Source organism: Populus euphratica, unplaced genomic scaffold, assembly GCF_000495115.2.
Source record: "Populus euphratica unplaced genomic scaffold, PopEup_1.0 scaffold275.1, whole genome shotgun sequence".
Taxonomy (NCBI): Eukaryota; Viridiplantae; Streptophyta; class Magnoliopsida; order Malpighiales; family Salicaceae; genus Populus; species Populus euphratica.
This window is the reverse complement of record NW_011500157.1, coordinates 118,176-136,392: the sequence shown is the minus strand read 5'-3', so window position 1 is coordinate 136,392 and position 18,217 is coordinate 118,176. Positions and strand designations below refer to the sequence as shown.

The window sequence follows — 18,217 nt, the reverse complement described above, 5'->3', positions numbered from 1 at the left end:
TTAATTTGGTTTATATGGCTATAAAGTTAAAATATAGGCTTAAAACATTTATGAAAATGCAAGATTTAATTCTGCTGTTTGGAACTCCAAATCTTAGCAACAACGGAGAAGTCTAAATCTGTCCTGCAGCCTAGATACTGTTCAGTGTTTAACCCATATCTTGAGTTTTAAAAGTCCAAATGATCACAATATTTTTTGTTGGAAAGATGAGACAATTTCTTAGAACTTTCATGAATTAAGTCTGTTGAAATTCTGATGGTAGAAATTACGTTTTATTTAGATAAAAAGATAATGATTGTCACCAAGTCAAGATTTGGTCAACCACTCAACAATTAGTTAACAAATCAATAATTTTTAATTTTAGCCTATAAAATGAGGCATTTGTCATGCATTTAGGCATCTTGGTTTTTAGATCAAGATCATGTTTGTGCTCTCTTTCTTTATATTTTTTGCAATACTTAAGTTCTGCTTTCATTAATCTCTTATTTATGCTTTTTATTTCTTTTCCTTTACTTAGCTAACTTATATCTTATTTATATTCTTATCTTGTTTATTTATCTTTGTTTTTTTTTTTCATTATATTTAGTTAAGTTTATTATGTTAATGTGAAAAAGTTACACTAATAATGTAAGAATAAGTATAGTGTAGACTCAACATGGACTTTAACGTTTATAATTGTTGTTTTTAATTTGTACAATTAACCTCCCTGTGGTTCGACCCCGGTCTTGCCGGGTTATTTATTACTTCGACACTCCTGCACTTGGGAGAAGACAACAATCTTTTCGTCGTGTCACCAACCATATGGTGTAACCAATCTTGGCACTTTCATAATCCAACCATGTGGTGTAACCAATACTTGTTGTACTATAAAAAGAACTTGATTTGTTGTTAACATAAGTTATAATCATAAATACCTGATAACATTTATAAGTATTAACATTATTTAAATAAGATAACTAATGTAATCATGTTAACAATTTATAATCCCATTGAACATTATTTGTGTGTGATTTCTAGTTGAGTAATGGAAAGAGTTTATACTATATTTGTTTTAGATACCATTAGTGGATTCTTTAACCTTGATATTTTTTTTATTGTTTAATCTTCACATTAATCTTACATTTCAAAGTTATCTTTAACCTCCTTCTTCTCTTCCTCCTCATTATTATTATTATTATTATTATTATTATTATTTATAATATATATAGTTAACCTCCCTATGGTTTGACTTCGGTCTTGTCAAATTATTTATTTCTTCGACACTCCTACACTTGAAAAAAAACATCAATCGTTTGGTCGTGCCACTCTTCATCAAGATTATTATTTAAAAAAGTTGTTTTTATATTCATTTAATGCATTTCAAGCTTGTTAATAACTATAATGGCTAATAACATTCAAATGATAATTATTTTCGATACAGGTATATATATGTCAAAATAATCCATATATCTTGTTGTTTAAAATCTCTAATAACAAGTAATGATTTGTATTTATCAATAGTTTTATTAGATTTTATTTTTCTTTTTAAGATCCACTTATTTTCTAATGGTTTACTTTCATGTGGAAGATCTACTAGTTCTCATATATGATTATTTATAATAAATTTAATTTTATTATTGACTACTTATTTCTAATAAGAAGCTTCAAGATATGACATTATCTTAGAGTTAGTCTAAGGTTCATTTTCTAGTAACTATATTAGAAAATCTAGACTTAATATTTTGGTCATTTTTTTCGTTTTACTTGTTTTAGGTTCAACTTCATCATATTTCATTGATGATGACTATATAAGCTAGCTCTACTTGTTTTTTTAAGTGAATGATTTTCTTGGTCATTCTTAAATAGAAACACATCTTTAAATAAATGTAGCATTCCTTTATCCTATTATAGTATTAGGATAAATATCCTCAATACTTGATATATGTATGAATAAACTATATATGTATTATTATTGTAAGCATGTTTGATGAAAATACAATCCATGATTTTAGGTCATATATTGACCATTTTGGGTTCAAATATTGTTATTTTCATAAGACAACCTCATAATATGAGATATTTGTAAGTTGCTTTAACTTTTCTTTATTCATATGGTATCTTTTCTAACTTTTTATGGATTACTTTGTTAAGTATATAATTGGTAGTCAGAATTGCCTCCCTCCACAAGTTCTAAAGTGCTTTTAAATTTATCAATATAAAATTCATAATTTCATAGTGTTTGGTTTTACGTTCTAAAATGTTATTTTATTGAGGTGAATAAAAAATAGTGATTTAAGGGATACTCCCATTTTTGGGAACATAATTCTCCAAAAAAATGTTTAGTATTCTCCACCGCTATCACTTCTTCTTACCTTTATTTTCTTAATAAGTGGATTTTCAAATTTATTTTTGTAATGTTTAAACATTTCAAGAATCTCATCTTTGCTTCTAAGTAAATAAGTATAACAATACCTTCTACAATCATTTATAAAAGTAATTAATACTTTTTCTCACTTATAGTTTGCACAAGTTTTAAATCACCAATATCTAAATGAATTAAATCTATAGGTTTACTTCTTCTTCTTCTTCTTCTTTTTTACAAAAAAGATTTTGTTAATTTTGATTCTACACAAATCTCATATAAAAATAATTAAGACTTTTTCTCACTTATAGTTTACATTTTCTTGACACATTCATGTTTTGTCATACTACTATCAACCCATCACTCTCGATGATTATTAATTAGTTTGACTTAAAAAACAATAACAAATAAATTTATTATCAAAATTTTATTGGTGAGGTGATCAACCTCAATTATATTAGCTTGAGTATTCCTTACTTTTTTAGGGTTTCCTTGTTGAGCTCTATTTCTAAAATTCTTGGTCAAATTTTTACTTTGGTTATAAATAAAGCATTTACTATTGCACTTCTTAGTAATTCATTTCCCTTTTACCAAAAGCTTTTCTTTTAATTTTTATTATGAGACTTCACTATTTGTTCAATAATATTTGTTTTGGGTCCATACGGAAAGAGTTAACTCTTTTTTTAAACAACTTACTATCATGTTCCATCCTTAATTTTAAAATGAGGTCTTCAACTCTCATTTCCTACTGCTTATACTTAAGGTAGTTCTTGAAGTATTTCGAAGATGATTGTAATTTTTCAATAATTTTAACTATTTAAAAGGTTTTAATAAGATTATATGAAACTCTTGAACTTGGCTTGCCGTGATCAATAAGTTGATAATCTTGAAATCTATAAATTTTTAGACTTTGAACTTTTTCATAATAGTATTTTTGGCCTTGTATTTTTTATCCAAAACTTTTCATTATAGGTTTCCACTCTTGATTATACTATACATAGTAGAGAGCTTGTTGTCCAATTATTGCATATAAAATCATTATGATTCCCACATTTTCCATAGTGGTGGGATCTAAATCACCATCTAACAACTTTGATTTTCATCTTAGTCAAGAACTTTGCCAAGTTGAGGTGATAAAATAAAATAGCATCTTTAGTTGCCATCTATTAAAGTTCAAAACTTGTAACTTTTTAGATTTCTCACCATGTTCTCGAGAAGATTGTTAAATCCTCTATATTAAAATAGTGTTTGCTGAAGCAGCACAGTTTTAAATAAAACATATGATAATATCTATTTAAAAAATATATAAATAAAGATTTTGGCTTGTTGAATACAAGTATGACAATAAAAAAATAAAATACAAATTAACCATAAAATTAAACTAAACAATTAAACAAATACAAGTTTGTAACTATGCAAATTTATACTCATCGTGTTCTAATGGATTTAATTCAATATGGTAACAATCAACATCCATATAAACCTATTTAAAAAGATTGCATGAACATATTAAACTAAATAAAAAAAATTACCACTAGTTTGCAACGTTCAATAAACTAAATAAATAACTAACATTTCTTGGTCTATAATTTAGTTTAGATAGACATGCAATTTTATATAATCAATTTAATCTAGTAAAAGAGATTAAAACAAAATCTAGCATGCATATTGAGCAAATAATTGAATATGTATAACTGCACTTTAAACATAAAGGATCCTAACAGGTATATTATCATAGACAAAACCAATATTATAATTCAAGTAAAACTAGTATAAGATACTTACTTGCTAAAGATCCTATAGCTAGAATTAGACTATAGTATGTCATTATCAATGATTAGTCCTTTATCCTTAAGGTTTTATTACTCCTCACTTGATGTAAACAAAATGTATGTAATTAACCTCACAAGATTCATACAATTCCTTTTTATTTTGATGAACTTCCTAACAAGGTTCATAAACAAAAGGAAATGCATCTCAATATCTCTCAAGAGTAATAGAAATTAAGCTCTAAAGTGGGAGAAAACCTTAAAAAAGAGTAGAGATTAAAATAGAGGAAGATAGCATGGAAATTGAAGTGAAAAAAGAATTTAAGAATTTGTGTAAATCACTCTTTCTTCATCCTTTTTTTTAAATGGATTTTGAAATCAAAACTAGTGTAGAATTAATAATGGTATTTACCATATTTAATTCATGTCATTTTGCTTGAATCACCCTCCATAAAACAAAAATTAACTTGATAAAATTTTAGCTTCAAACTCTAATGTTCTACGTATAAAAAATTATTTAGGTTAAATAAGAAGAGGAAGAAGGTCGTTCAAACTCTTTTAATTCATAGGATGGATATATAAAAATTGGATGGAAAAAAAAATCTTTTTAGGCTAAAAAATTATTTTATAATAAGCTCAAATTCAATTTCAAAATTCATTGGAAAAAAACCAAACTGAGTCCTCGGGACTTCATCTTAAGGACCCAAAGCCTAAGGCATAAAGCCTATATTTGTGCCTAAGCCTGAGCCCAGTCAAGCACATACCTATGAGTTAGACATAAACTATTTTGCTTAGACTTATTTATGATTCTTCAACACATACCTATGAGTTAGACATAAACTATTTATGATTCTTCAATTTTTTATAATATAAACAACAAGATACTCTCATATATTTATCTATATGGGATAGAAGGTTTTAAATCTAAAAAAAATAAAAATAAATTATGGGTTTTTTTAGATTAATTTTTCATTCATTTATAATATTTTTAATCACGATAATGTTATGTGTTAAAGAACTTTTTGTTGGAGAATTATTTCCAACAAACTTTTAACCATAAAGGTGAGTAAAAATCACTTTTAATTTTACATCAAAGTGTTCATAAACCATGATTTCAACAATCTTTTTAACAAATCTAACCATAAAAATATTGTATGATCCATCCACTTAGGAGATCTAAAATATTATTATAGATTAAAAGATTTTTTTTTATTGTCCAAATTCTTACTTAGATAATCATCTAAACACTTAATTAATTAGGATAAAAGGTATGAATTCCTGCAATATTTACATTTAGAATATTAATTATTTTTACAATAAACTGATACATATGAACCTGAGATCTCATCTTTTTATTTATGCAAGCGTTTCATTTATTGGTATGAAAATTAGTTTAATATTTTAGATAAAATGTTATTTTATTTCTTTTTAATATGGTACAGAAATTTTGTTGATCAAGTTATCATGTGTTAACATGATATAATGATAGGCCCAATATAAATTTTAAATCTATAAAAATTCACATGAGTTTATTTATTCAATTTCAATTTTTTTCTTTTTCTTGTGTCGAAGTTTGTTTATTTTTTAACACTCTCAATTTATTCTTTTAGATCCTTGAGTAATTTGAACACCACAATCTCTAGTTGACTATTTTAAATACTCTAATAACATATTATATGAAAATAGGATCTATGAATAACTATATATGTATTACCATGGTGAAGATGTCCTGAGAAATCCAAGTAACTTAAGAACAAGACTTATATGTTGGAAAATCAATTAATTTATTGGCTCTAGCAAGGTAAGCTCTTGGATGACTTTTATACATCTAAGAGTATAGAGAGGGTAGGATCCAAAATACAGGTGAGCCTATAAAGGTTAAGCTTTTCTCCGAAACTAAGCTCATGACGTTAGGCTTTTTCTCTAGACTAAGTACATAGCACTAAGCTCTTCCTAAAAGAGAAACTCATAGAGGCTGGACTTTTCCTTTAAGGCTAAGCTCATAGAGGCTAGGCTCTTCCCCAAGGCTGAGCCCATAGAAGTTAGGCTTATTCCTAGGCTCAACCCATTGAGGCTAAACTTGGACACATTGCTTGAAATTATGAGTTATTAGGCACTTAAAGGTGTTTTAGACCTGTTAAATTTAGGTTTATTAGTAGCTCCTCATATCTTTGTGATATTTATATGTAAAGACTTTATAAAAGTACCTAGTATAACGAGTTTATTGAAATTTTTTGTATGACAAGAGGGATGGAAACCCCAAGTAATATACCAGCTAACTTGTGTGTAAAGATATACACCATAGTTGAAAAAGAATTTCTAAACATATAAAGAAGAACCATGAAGGAACTCATATTGAGAAACTTCTTCTAATAGGCTAGGGAAAACCCATGAAGGAGTCCATACTTAGAAAAAGTTTCTAAATGGCTAAGGAAATTCAAAAGAGGTAAGTCTATAATTAGAACAATTTCTAAAATGCTAAGGGGAACTGAGGAGAGATAGCTTATATCTAGAAATATCTTTAAAAGGTTGAGGGTATCGAATCTCTGTTGACGCCTATACTTAAAATTTTTTCTAAAGATACGAAGGAGAATCTAAAGAGGGTAAGCCTATGCTTAGAAGATATTATAAGAGAATGGGGGTAATGAATCCTTATTGATACTATTACATAGAAAAAATTTTAAAGGTGAAGGGGATGAATCCATATCGATGTCCATACTTAGAAATATTTTTAAAGGATGAAGGAAAACCTAAAAAGGATAAGCCTATACTTAAAAAAATATTCTAAGAGACTGAGAGGATCAAATCCTTATGATGCCTATACTTAGAAAATTACCAAGGTACAGAGGGAAAGCCAAAAAAGATGAGTCTATACTTAGAAAATTAATATTTTAGATAGACTTTACAAATAAACATATAGTAAAGAATAAAGATTATGAATTTTGAGTTTAAAACATTCATAGGATATTTATAGCTTATAAGTCGAGTTTTTTTTTTTAAGAGGTCGAGCTATTATATAAGATGAAAATAAGATATGTCTTAAGATAACTTTTATACAATATCTCTTATACAATATTAATATTGATAAAAATATAGTAGGTTTTTATAAGAATTTTATAAACATAAGATTTTTTTATGTATTCAAGGGTTTTTAACCCCACTAAATTTGAATTTATCACATGACTCTTTTTTTTATGACTCTTTTTTTTATTTGTATTTAGAAATATCATTGCCACAACTAAATAATTTCTCAAACATATTACAGTTGAAAGTCTATGAATATCCAAAGAATCTCTTGAAAAAATTACGGGTCCGGGTCGCTCCTTCGTGCGGGGCAACAAAGAAAGTTTTCCTTGAACAATTGCATGGAAGATTCCAAGCAGCCATGGGTGCATTTCACTCCTCTCTCTCTCTATATTTAGTGTTATAAACGTTAGAAGTGATTGCGGCCCCTACCTAACTTTTATTTCATAAAAAACAAAGGAAGAAAGTTATTGTCAGTTGTCTGATGGATATGCCAGGGTTTCGTTTTTACCCAACAGAAGAAGAACTGGTCTCATTTTATCTGCGTAACAAGCTTGAAGCAAGGAGAGAGGACCTGCTACGGGTAATGGACCGTCTTATACCGGTCCTTGATATATATGGGTTCAATCCATGGGAGCTTCCACGTAAAGATCTTTTAATGTTCTTAATTTCTCACTATAATTAGTAATTTTCATTGTTCCTAATCCATTTCCACCTCTCTCTGTGTTTAGTTATTGTAAATAATGAAGTATATTGAAGATGAAGAGAATGTATATTGTACTTGGCTTAGTATAAAAGAAAGTAAAAAATTACCATCGTAAGCTCCTGCATATAAGCATGGAATTAATTTCATAAAAAGAAATCTGAAGGCATATCAAGCTCTCTTTCTCATCCAAATACTTTGATTATTCAGAATTTTCAGGTGATTTGTGCCATGGAGACCCTGAAGAATGTTTTTTCTTCATTCCAAGGCAAGAAAGCGAAGCCCATGGAGGGAGGCCAAAGCGACTCACGGCTACTGGGTATTGGAAAGCTACTGGCTCTCCAGGTTCTGTATACTCTTCCAAAAGTAATCGTTGTATTGGCGAGAAAAGAACCATGGTGTTCTACAATGGAAGGGCTCCAAATGGACAAAAAACTGACTGGAAAATGAATGAATATAAAGCTATAAAAGAAGAAGAAGCATCCTCTTCAAGTGGTGCATATCCAAAGGTGCAAACTATATGCCACTATACTGTATGCATATTACGATGGCTTTACGTCTTTTTATGACTAATTAATCTTAATTTTAGTATGTTATTGGTCAATGTTATAGTAAATCATTATGAAGATTTCACCTAATAATTTAGCTTTTGATTTTAGTGATTAGTCTGAGTCCACTTGATGAAGTTTAATACATATAAAGCCATTCTTGAAATTTAATATAACCCTATTGAGTGGTTTTCAAACAGAATATGATGTTAATGTACATGATCTTAAATCAAAATGAGAATATTTCTTTGATTCTAAAATTCCCAGTTTTCTATTAGCACGGAAAAGTAAAAAATCTTATGAGGGGAAAAAGTTAGCTTAATTATAATGTTATGTGCTATATATGTTCTGCCATAAATTTAAGACCCATTTCTTTCTTACCAGGAAGGATACTGCATATATTATGGTCATAATGCTTTTCTTCTTCTTTTAATGGATTCAAGGTCATAATGTTTTGACTATGCAAGGCTCTACCTACTTCACGCAATCTCCTGGTTATATTTTGCAGCTAAGGGAAGAATTCAGTTTGTGTCGAGTGTATAAAAAGTCCAACTTCGTGCGAGCATTTGATAGACGGCCATTAGGAGTGGAGAATATGGTTCAGATGAGAGCTCAAGCAGCCCCGGCTGATGGGGCCACAGCATTTCATCGAAGCCCTTCATCGGGGGAGATAACATGCTCACATGATAGTTCAACCTCAGGACACCACGGCCAGCCCTTCCAAACTGGAGAAATCAGCGACATGGCTATTGATAATGAACCTATCTGGGAGTGGGAGCAATTAGATCAGTACTGGAGTCAGCAGGGACATTCAGATCAACAATGAAAAAAATCATATCTGGGTAGCTGAAGAAATGGAAGTGCTCGTGTATTTTATATATATATGGAAAACCAATAACACTCCAGGGTTTCACCTTCATACGGAACAAACTTCAGAGCTAGGGCAGAATTTCTTCTTGTTGTGGTTGTTCTTTTTTTTTTTTTTTTGTTCAATGTCGAGGTATTTGCAATGACTGAAATGTAGCCCTTTCGGCGACGTATAACATTTAACCTATCGTTCAGTGTGAACGAAAGGGTAAAATAAAGGAAGAAGATCATGTAGATGAATTCTCCTGAATGTGTGGAAATTTACCAGTACTAGTGAATTGGGACTTCGGTAAATGCTGTAGCCTTGTTTGCCATGTGCTTCGAGGATTTAGCTATTTCACTATATGACAAATTCGTTACAGCATATACTCGCAGTTTAGGTCCATGCATATTGTTAACGAAGCACATCAACATGCTTCATACTCCGAGAAATCACTAAAAACCAAGGGACTCGAAAAGTTTTTCATCTTTGGTAGGCTTGCAAACAGGTGCTAATTTCATCACTATGAACAATTGATCAGAACTGTCTCCCACATGGGCGGCGCCCCCCATAATCTACGAGCTTCATCAGGAAGTTTTTGTATGATTTAAGCATAATGTCTTTTAGAATTCTCATGAAACAGCAGATGATGGAGCTGAAGTGAACAAATACGGTAAACTCTCGACATGATATGTGGTATAAATACAGGGCGTCTTTTTTAAATACATGTCAGGATGAATTTATTATTTTTTTTGTTATTGTTATTATTATTATTATTATTATTATTATTATTATTATTATTATTATATAGCCACTTTATGGGTATGTTCATTTAACAAATAAAGTTTAAAAATAAATATGCATAAGAAAGTCATCAAATAAATATTTAAAAGAACAATTGCTAATGCAATAAAAAAATGCTACAATGTGATTTGAAAACAAATTAAAAATTGAATAGTATTTAAAAAATAACATTCAAAATAAACATTTAATGAATTATAATTAAAATCAAAGAAAAGAAAAGACTGACTCCAAAAACTAAACGTGCTACTCGACTTGGGTGGGCCTGCATCACCGACTCATTAAAAAAAGCCAGACTCGTGGGCCTACAAGACCAGCCCACGCGCCTGACCTGTTAAAAAGTAAGCACACCATGTATGCTTACAATAACAGGCCCTTACGTGTTTGTGTTCCTAAGCAAGAGTAGTGGGCAGGAGAAGCTCACAATACCCTTCACCAATTGGTCTTCGATCCTCGAGCCAAGATGTTCTACAAACAAGGGGTCGATGTTATTCGGAGCATCCATCTCGTGCCTAGATTGCCCATCAACCGGAAGTTCATGCCTTGTATTGTACCACTTTTGATCACTTGGATATAATCTCCCACTATTGTACTCAAGTCTCCAAGGGGTCTATAGGCCTAGCCATGGACGATGTGCTCGGCCATTTTTTAAGACCTGCACCACAATACTTAAGGCCCTCTCTGGGTAGTAACCTTGTGGGCTATAACTTCCCAAATTTTGTGACAAAAAATCCTAGTTTTGATGAGACCAAGACCTTCAAAAATGGATGGAGAGCATTATTATAGTCATTATTTTACTTCTTTCCATCAAAACAGGTTTGAAAACTATAATTGTGGGATTTGTTTTGATCATTTGTCAACTTCGGCTCGGATCCTTTTTTTCCGAGAGGAAATATGGTCCTAATTGGTACAAGGTTTGCACTTTTAGGAGTGCACCAGAGGGTGAATACCTTGAGTTTTGGAATGCTGTATTAATTCGCAAGTGGAAATCAAGGCTTTATATATTATGCATAATGAGTATTTTACCATTGATGCATCATTGTCTACCAATACCGTATTAACTGCAACACTATTCATGCTTACCTTTATATATAAGGTTTTCAAATGTTTTGCCTCTCCTTTATTGGAATTTTTCAAACACAACCATCATAATATTTGGTATTGGATTATTGAGAGGTAAAACTAGACCATGTTTATTTCTTTCATCCTATTTCTTCTCCCAACTTTAATACAAAAATGATCCACTATTAAATTTAAACACTTGAACTAACACAAGCATTAAAGATGAGTTATTTATGACATCACCTATTTAGGTAGCTTTCCTCTATAACAAGCTTCTTAGATAATAAGATAATCATATTACAATGTTGTCTAGATACTTTATCTATCTTATATGTATATGTATTTTGAGTGTAAATATCAATATATGTTCAATTTTAAATTTCTTATGACACCAAATTTCATTATCATATTATTATTAAATGTACATCTATTATATTGATATTTAGTAAAGGATATTTATCTATCCTTATAGTTTATTTTCTAAAGGTTTTTGGCCCTTATCAGATCTTGAATTATATTTCTAGATATGACATCATTTTTTATTGAATATATTATTATGACATGCTATTCATTACAAGTTTTACTTTGTTATTCTTTTTTAATAAGAGATTTATGCTTCCTGTTAAACCTAACCCTTTTATTTATAGGTAGAGGATCAAAGATTTGGTCGATCTTGTTTAAATTAAAAGTTTAGTATCTTTTTTGTTATATTTTAATGACTTAATGAAGCAATCTAGCTCACACCACAAGATTCATTAATAGTTCTAGTACGCATAATCACAAGGGCTAGAGTGAAAAAGTTCAAGGAAGCCTTTAATGAGCTTTTGTAAGATACATGGACTAAGGTGGACTAAAAAAACAAAAACTCTAGAAAAACAAGCTTTAATAAATTTGATTTATATTCAAGATGGACTTGACGACCATGAGCCACAACCTAGGGAGTGATTTCAACATCATTAAGCTTGTTTTGTCAAGTATTTTATGTTTTCTAATCCAACAAGAAAATCATGAAATATTTAATGAAATAGAGTCTATTGTATCAAGGAAACTTACTTCCTAATTTAATACAAAAAGAAGTGGGTGGGTATAATGAAATGGAGTATTAGAACATGAAAAATTCCTAATTTATTTCTCAAAAAGAAGTGGTGGCATGTAAGGATTTTATATCTAAACAATTATTTATTTTGTATTATTTTTAGTTATTAGTTTTGACACCATAAGATAAAAGATTCATAATATTTATTTTATTATTTTCAAGTTATTTAGTTAGTTTTTGGGTTATTTTGGGCTTAGTATTAAATTGGGTTAATTGAATCCATTAAGTTATCTTTGGGGTTTATTTCTAAAAGTATAAATACTCTTTTATAAAACTTAATTTTTATATTGGAATACATATTAATTGTCGTGTATTGAAGCATAGAGAATATGGATTTTTATTGCTTAGTTTTTTTAGTAAACTATACTTTTCAATAAATTGATCAATTTATATTGTGATTTTATACTTTTTATGCTTGTCTCCAAGTGAGGACATTGTGTGGGGGCGGTTGTTATAGTCTTCATACCTTAGGGTAGGTTGTCCATTGTGTTAAACTCAATTATCAATCATAAGCCTGACTTAGGTAGATCTTGGTTTTGCGGATTTAATTAAAAATGTCACTAGGGTTTGCATCACTTGACATTTTTAACATTTTTCTCTACTAAGGTATTACACATTAAGGGTCATCTAAGGATAAGCTCAACCATATATGTCGTGGCATGCACGACGACGGATGATAGGTATGCCTCTTATAATTAAAGAGTGTTTTGTATTTAATTATAAAATTATGATATAAAGAAGTTCATGAGTTCTCACCTAATATTATAATCATTAAAAAACCTAATGGTCTGAGAGATTCTAAGTATGGAGACTAGTTGTACAAAGAAAAAATGCATCACCTCTAGTGTACCCTACCTATGATAAGTTGCATTGTTGATTGATTATTATTCTAAGTTGTGTTTCTATTTGTTGGTCTTATATAAGGTTCCAAGTAGATCTTCTTTCGTGAAGAAGTCTTTTCCTTGTCAGGTTAGATCTTAAGCGTTCTAGCGCTTAAGTTTTACTATTGTATTTATTTCATACTTTATATCTTTAATACCTGAGGATATACTTTATAATATAATTTTATACCCTCAAACAATAAAGTTTATAACTAATTTCTAACATTTGTTTCTATTAATTCATTTAATTTAATACTAGGAATATGCATTACGTTGTAAAATTTATACCTCGAATATTAACTAAACAAATTAATTTTTTTGGTATTTTTTATTTTTTTTAAATATTAATGGATAATTATAAACTGGTCATGATATCAATTTTGTATTTTTAAAACATGATAAAAATGTAATTTTTATTTTTTATAAAATATGCATGAAATTGTTTAGAATTTAGTTGTATGTACACAAAAATAAAACATATTTTTATATTTTTTTTAAATAAAAAAAGGTTTTTAGAATTTTTGGAATTTTTTGAAATTTCATAGAAAAAAAGCAAGTATTTTTAATATTGGGTCAATATCTTATAGTATAATTCTACAACTATGATATTAAGTGAAATGGATGGAAAAATATACAAGACACCCATAAATAATTTTAAAATGGTCACTGAATGTTTTCAAAATTTTTAAAAATTATTTGAGAGTTGTTTTAGCAAAAAGCACAAAAGATAAGAATATAAACATGGTTGGAAAACCAGTAGGATATATTTACCAAATACGTTCTTAACTAAAAGTGAAAGGTTTAGAAAATTCCTTAAAATCAGGTTTGGCAAACATGCCTTTAGAACAAAATATTACTTATTTTCTTTGATAAAAATCGATCATGTCAAACACTGTCTATGAGAAAAAGAAAAAAGAAAAAAGAGAGGGTTTAGGCCAGCCATATATGCTGGACTTCCTAACCCAAAAACTCAAATCCATAAACACGACTTGAAACAAAAAAAAAAATAAGAAAACAAAAATCAAAGGAGGGGGGAATGTTTGAATTTGCTCAAGAACACCAAAAACTTGTGAATAAATCCAGAAATGAAAATTTAAAACTAGACTAGATCAAATTGAAATAAAGACACATAGACACGTAAACCCACTATTCAAAAAAGATTATGAGGTTGAATCATCATGATAATAAATCAAATGTCACAATTATTTGATTTTATACAAAAAATAAAACAAAAAAAAAAAAACAAAGATAAAAAAACCATTAAATTGATGTTTTTAAGCCAAAAAAAACTTAGAGTAAATATCAACACACATACGTACAATATAAAAACCATCAATCGATTGAAATAACATAGAAAAAAATGATATAAGGCAAAGTTCAATGGATGACTGTATACCTAAAAAAGTTAGCAAACCTAGAAACCCAACAAAAAGTCTAAACTCGAAAAAATAAAATAAAACTAAAAAAAACAACCTAAACCTAATTATCTAAGCTTAAGCATGCTTACCACAAATTGATGGAATCATCAAAACAATAAAAAATAGAAGATTAAATGCAAAAACAACAAGCAAGAACCATAAGGATAACAACCAAAAAAAGCTTCTCCCTATGCATAGATCATAAATATTGTCTTAAAACTTAAACAACATGTCTATAATTTCAACAAACCCAGCAGACTAACATAAAACAAACTAAACCACAACAATATCAAAACCTAAAACATATTGTCATAACTTCAAACAAGATTAAACTAACATCAAATCATGCAAAAACAACATTCTATATTAACATTTGTCATTTCATAATCATATTCTAATACATTAAAACAAGGTAATAAACAAAACTTGAGTACATAAAAGCTATATTCAAAACATTTTTAAACATTTCAAAACAATAAGCATGGCCTTCAAAGTAATAAATGACTTCAGATGATGCAAACTTTGTAAACAATAATTTAAAAACACAAAAAAAAAGGTAAGGGAGTGTGCTTATTGAGCTTCATCTCTTTACCAAAGTTTGAAGGTTTACCTAGCAATGAGAAAGTTGATTCGTTCTCTAGATTCTTTACTTCTTTCCTCTTGATTTTTAGTTTCCTTTATATCTCAGATTGACCTAAATTCCTCTCCTTTCATTTTGAAACACAATATTTGTTACCTTTTTTTCTTTTTTATTCGAAGTATTCTAATATATATATATATTTCCTTCTTTTTTTCTCTTAATGATTTTTTCTGTAATTGTTTCAGATCCCCTACTGGTGTGCTCAAGAATAACCTTTTATAAGTTAAACAAAACCATAGATGGCAAAACCATGGTGGTTTTTCCAATAGTTTGTTAAAGAAGATTCTTGCTCATTCTCTACCCTAACCTCTTTAAAAAGGTGCATTCTGATTCTTTTTATTTTTTTTGTAAGCTCAAACTTGTTGAGAGAAGATAACCATAAAGTTTAAACAAGCATGGTGATTTTCTTTTTCAATCATGGTTGACCAAGTGAGCTACATTGGAGAGATCATCGTAACAAAATGTATGTAAGCATGGGATATGAGTAATTGATTCTTGTAGAGTAAATATATATCTACCATGAGGGTCAAATATCATCTGATTTGGAGATCCGAAATTTCACATTTATTGATTAGAAAGTGAGATCTCAATCAGCTTAAAACTGTAAAATACAAGAAAATTTGATTAGGGATAAGATGTTTTCAAGTTCATTGAGCTAAAGCCAGTATAAACATATGAGGAGGATCTGTTATCCTTATAGAGGATGTGTTTCCTAGCCCATTAGTGGTGGTTTAAGCCTCTATGATGGTAAAAAATATCATGATTATTTGCTTAAAGATAGCAACCTGATCATCCCTTTTGGTTGTAAAAGATGACAAACAAGGACTAAACGATGTATCACTCGTTCTTTTTTTTAAAGATGAGTGACACGTCATTTAGATTAAACCATAGGAATTAGGGTTTTTTAATTGAGATTTTACAAACTTCAATTAGGTCCCTATTGTTTTAATTCTAGCTTATGCACTCTCAATTGATTCTAAAACTTTTTAATTTTTGTCATCGCATCCTTAAAAACTTTCATTTGATTCCTTTGATTTGAGCTCTTTTTTTAAACTAGTCCTTGGTTTTTAATTTGTTTAATTTGACCCTTATCAGTTATCAAACTTTTTATTTCTTTCAAATAGACTCCTGATTTGATTGATTTTGGTTCTCGAACTTACATGCCTTTTTTCATTTTCATCCTTGGTTTTGAGATTCTTCAATTTGACTCTTAATTGACCCTTGAACTTTTGTTTTCTTGAAATTTCACCTTGATTTTATCCAATTAAGCTTGTAAAAATTAAATTTGGTCTTCTAAAATTTTAATCTTATTAATTAAGCATTCAAACTTAAATTTTCACCAATTAAGTCCTTAATAAAATTAATTTGTCCTATTTAAATTCTAATTAAGTCCTTGCACTTAATTAATTCTTTTAATTTTGTCCTAAATTAATTTATAAACTTGATTAAAACTTTAGTTAGAAATATAATTAAATCAAATCAGCCTCTTAAAAATCTAGTTAAGTCCTTAGACTTACTTTTTATACAAAGTCTTCCAAATTTTCAAGTTAAACTTGAATTTTCACTAGTTTTCACATTTAGGTCCTTCAATGGTGCAATCAAGTTTCTAGAAAAGTTTCAAGATCCAATTTGGTCCTTCCATCTCTCATTTATGCATGTAGATTATTCTCCAACCTATTCTTACCAATGAAGTTGTTTATCTTATTGCATCTTTTTATTTTTCAACCTTTTTCTTTTTCTTATTTTTATTTAAAAAAAAAAGATAATTTTAGATGAACCTAAAATTAGGTTATTACAATGTCTACCTCTTAAGGCATTGGCTCTTGATAATAAGTGCAAAAAATATAAGCTTATTTTTATTTTTCATCCCTTAACTAGTTTTGTATGAAACCTTAATTCATACACTTTCTTAATTTCTATACCCTTAAAATTATTTATAACTCTAATTTCTAACTTTGTTGGGCAATTGATACAACATCAATCTTTGAAATCTTTTTCTAATGTTTAGATCTAGCTTATATGAACCTATTTAAATATTCTTTAATAAACTCCCTAAAGTATTATTTAAATTTCATTAAATCTATTATCTTGAACTAGAGTTTAGTTTTTGAAAAGTGAGCTTGGAAAATTACTTGCATTTCTTTCAAAGTATGTATTAAATTAGGTGACAAGTTAATATACCAAGAAAATGCCCTTAGTCAAAGAATTAAGGAACAACCTAATTTCTAAATAATCACAATCTGCAACCTATTTATTCTAGGAAATGAAGTTTACAATGTGATCACTGGTAGTGAAATGCCCTTGTCCATTAAACAAAGTACAGGAATTTAAAAAATGCATGATATGGAAACTCCTATCTATATATTTTAAATATGGTCTATTATAAGTTGGTTCATGTACTTGTTGTACTTTAAAACCATAGACTTTCTCCAATATACCTAAAATATATTTTGAATCTAATGATGAAGTGATTTGGTTTCTTCCTAACTCTACCGATGCCCATTTCCATTTTCCAACCTAATTTATCCATTTTATCTTTTCACTATTATAACTAGAGCTTGCCTAATCACTTTGTGATTCCATTGGTTTCCTATATTAGGAGTTTGTTCGTTGCACGATTTGAATCATATAGAGGATTTCTACGTTAGGAGCATTGTATTATATCTTTCAACATCTCAATAAGCATCAATATATAACTTTTTATTTGGTTTTTCCTTATTAGGTTGCCTTATAACCCTTTATAGTTTATTATCCAATCTGGTTCCATACTTTCACAACCATTTATTTTGGGGTTTTGTACACTACCTTTCCCATTATATGTCTAAATTATGTTATAACTAAATCAACCTTTTTTTTTAACTATAGCTTCTAAATAAGAATTGCATATCCATCAAGGTTCTATTCAACCCCATGTTTATTTCCCTATCGAAAGCCTGCAACATAGCTAGTTCATGCTTAATCTCTTTTACTATATTCTATCACTCTTTAATTTTAGGCTCTAATATTGTATGAGTGGTTTGACTATTGGCCAACATTAAGTCTCAATAATGATTTTCAATAAGTTTCATTCATTTTGTATTACTTTTT

The 18,217-nt window shown here is 28.9% G+C and overlaps 1 protein-coding gene across 1 annotated transcript; it reads left to right on the top strand.

Moving 5' to 3' along the window:
• Window positions 1-7,569: 7,569 nt before the first annotated feature.
• Window positions 7,570-9,425, top strand: LOC105111123 (NAC domain-containing protein 90-like). The gene is made up of 3 exons (XM_011006396.1): window positions 7,570-7,778; window positions 8,048-8,346; window positions 8,894-9,425. Exons 1-3 carry the CDS (start codon window positions 7,619-7,621, stop codon window positions 9,209-9,211), a joined length of 777 nt encoding a protein of 258 aa, XP_011004698.1. The 5' UTR covers window positions 7,570-7,618; the 3' UTR covers window positions 9,212-9,425.
• The last annotated feature ends 8,792 nt before the right edge of the window (window positions 9,426-18,217 follow it).

Coding starts and splice junctions, on each gene's coding strand:
- LOC105111123 (XM_011006396.1), top strand. CDS start 7,619: ATGGATATGCCAGGGTTTCGTTTTTACCCAACAGAAGAAGAACTGGTC. Junction 7,779..8,047: donor CAATCCATGGGAGCTTCCAC/GTAAAGATCTTT, acceptor TTGATTATTCAG/AATTTTCAGGTGATTTGTGC. Junction 8,347..8,893: donor CAAGTGGTGCATATCCAAAG/GTGCAAACTATA, acceptor TATATTTTGCAG/CTAAGGGAAGAATTCAGTTT.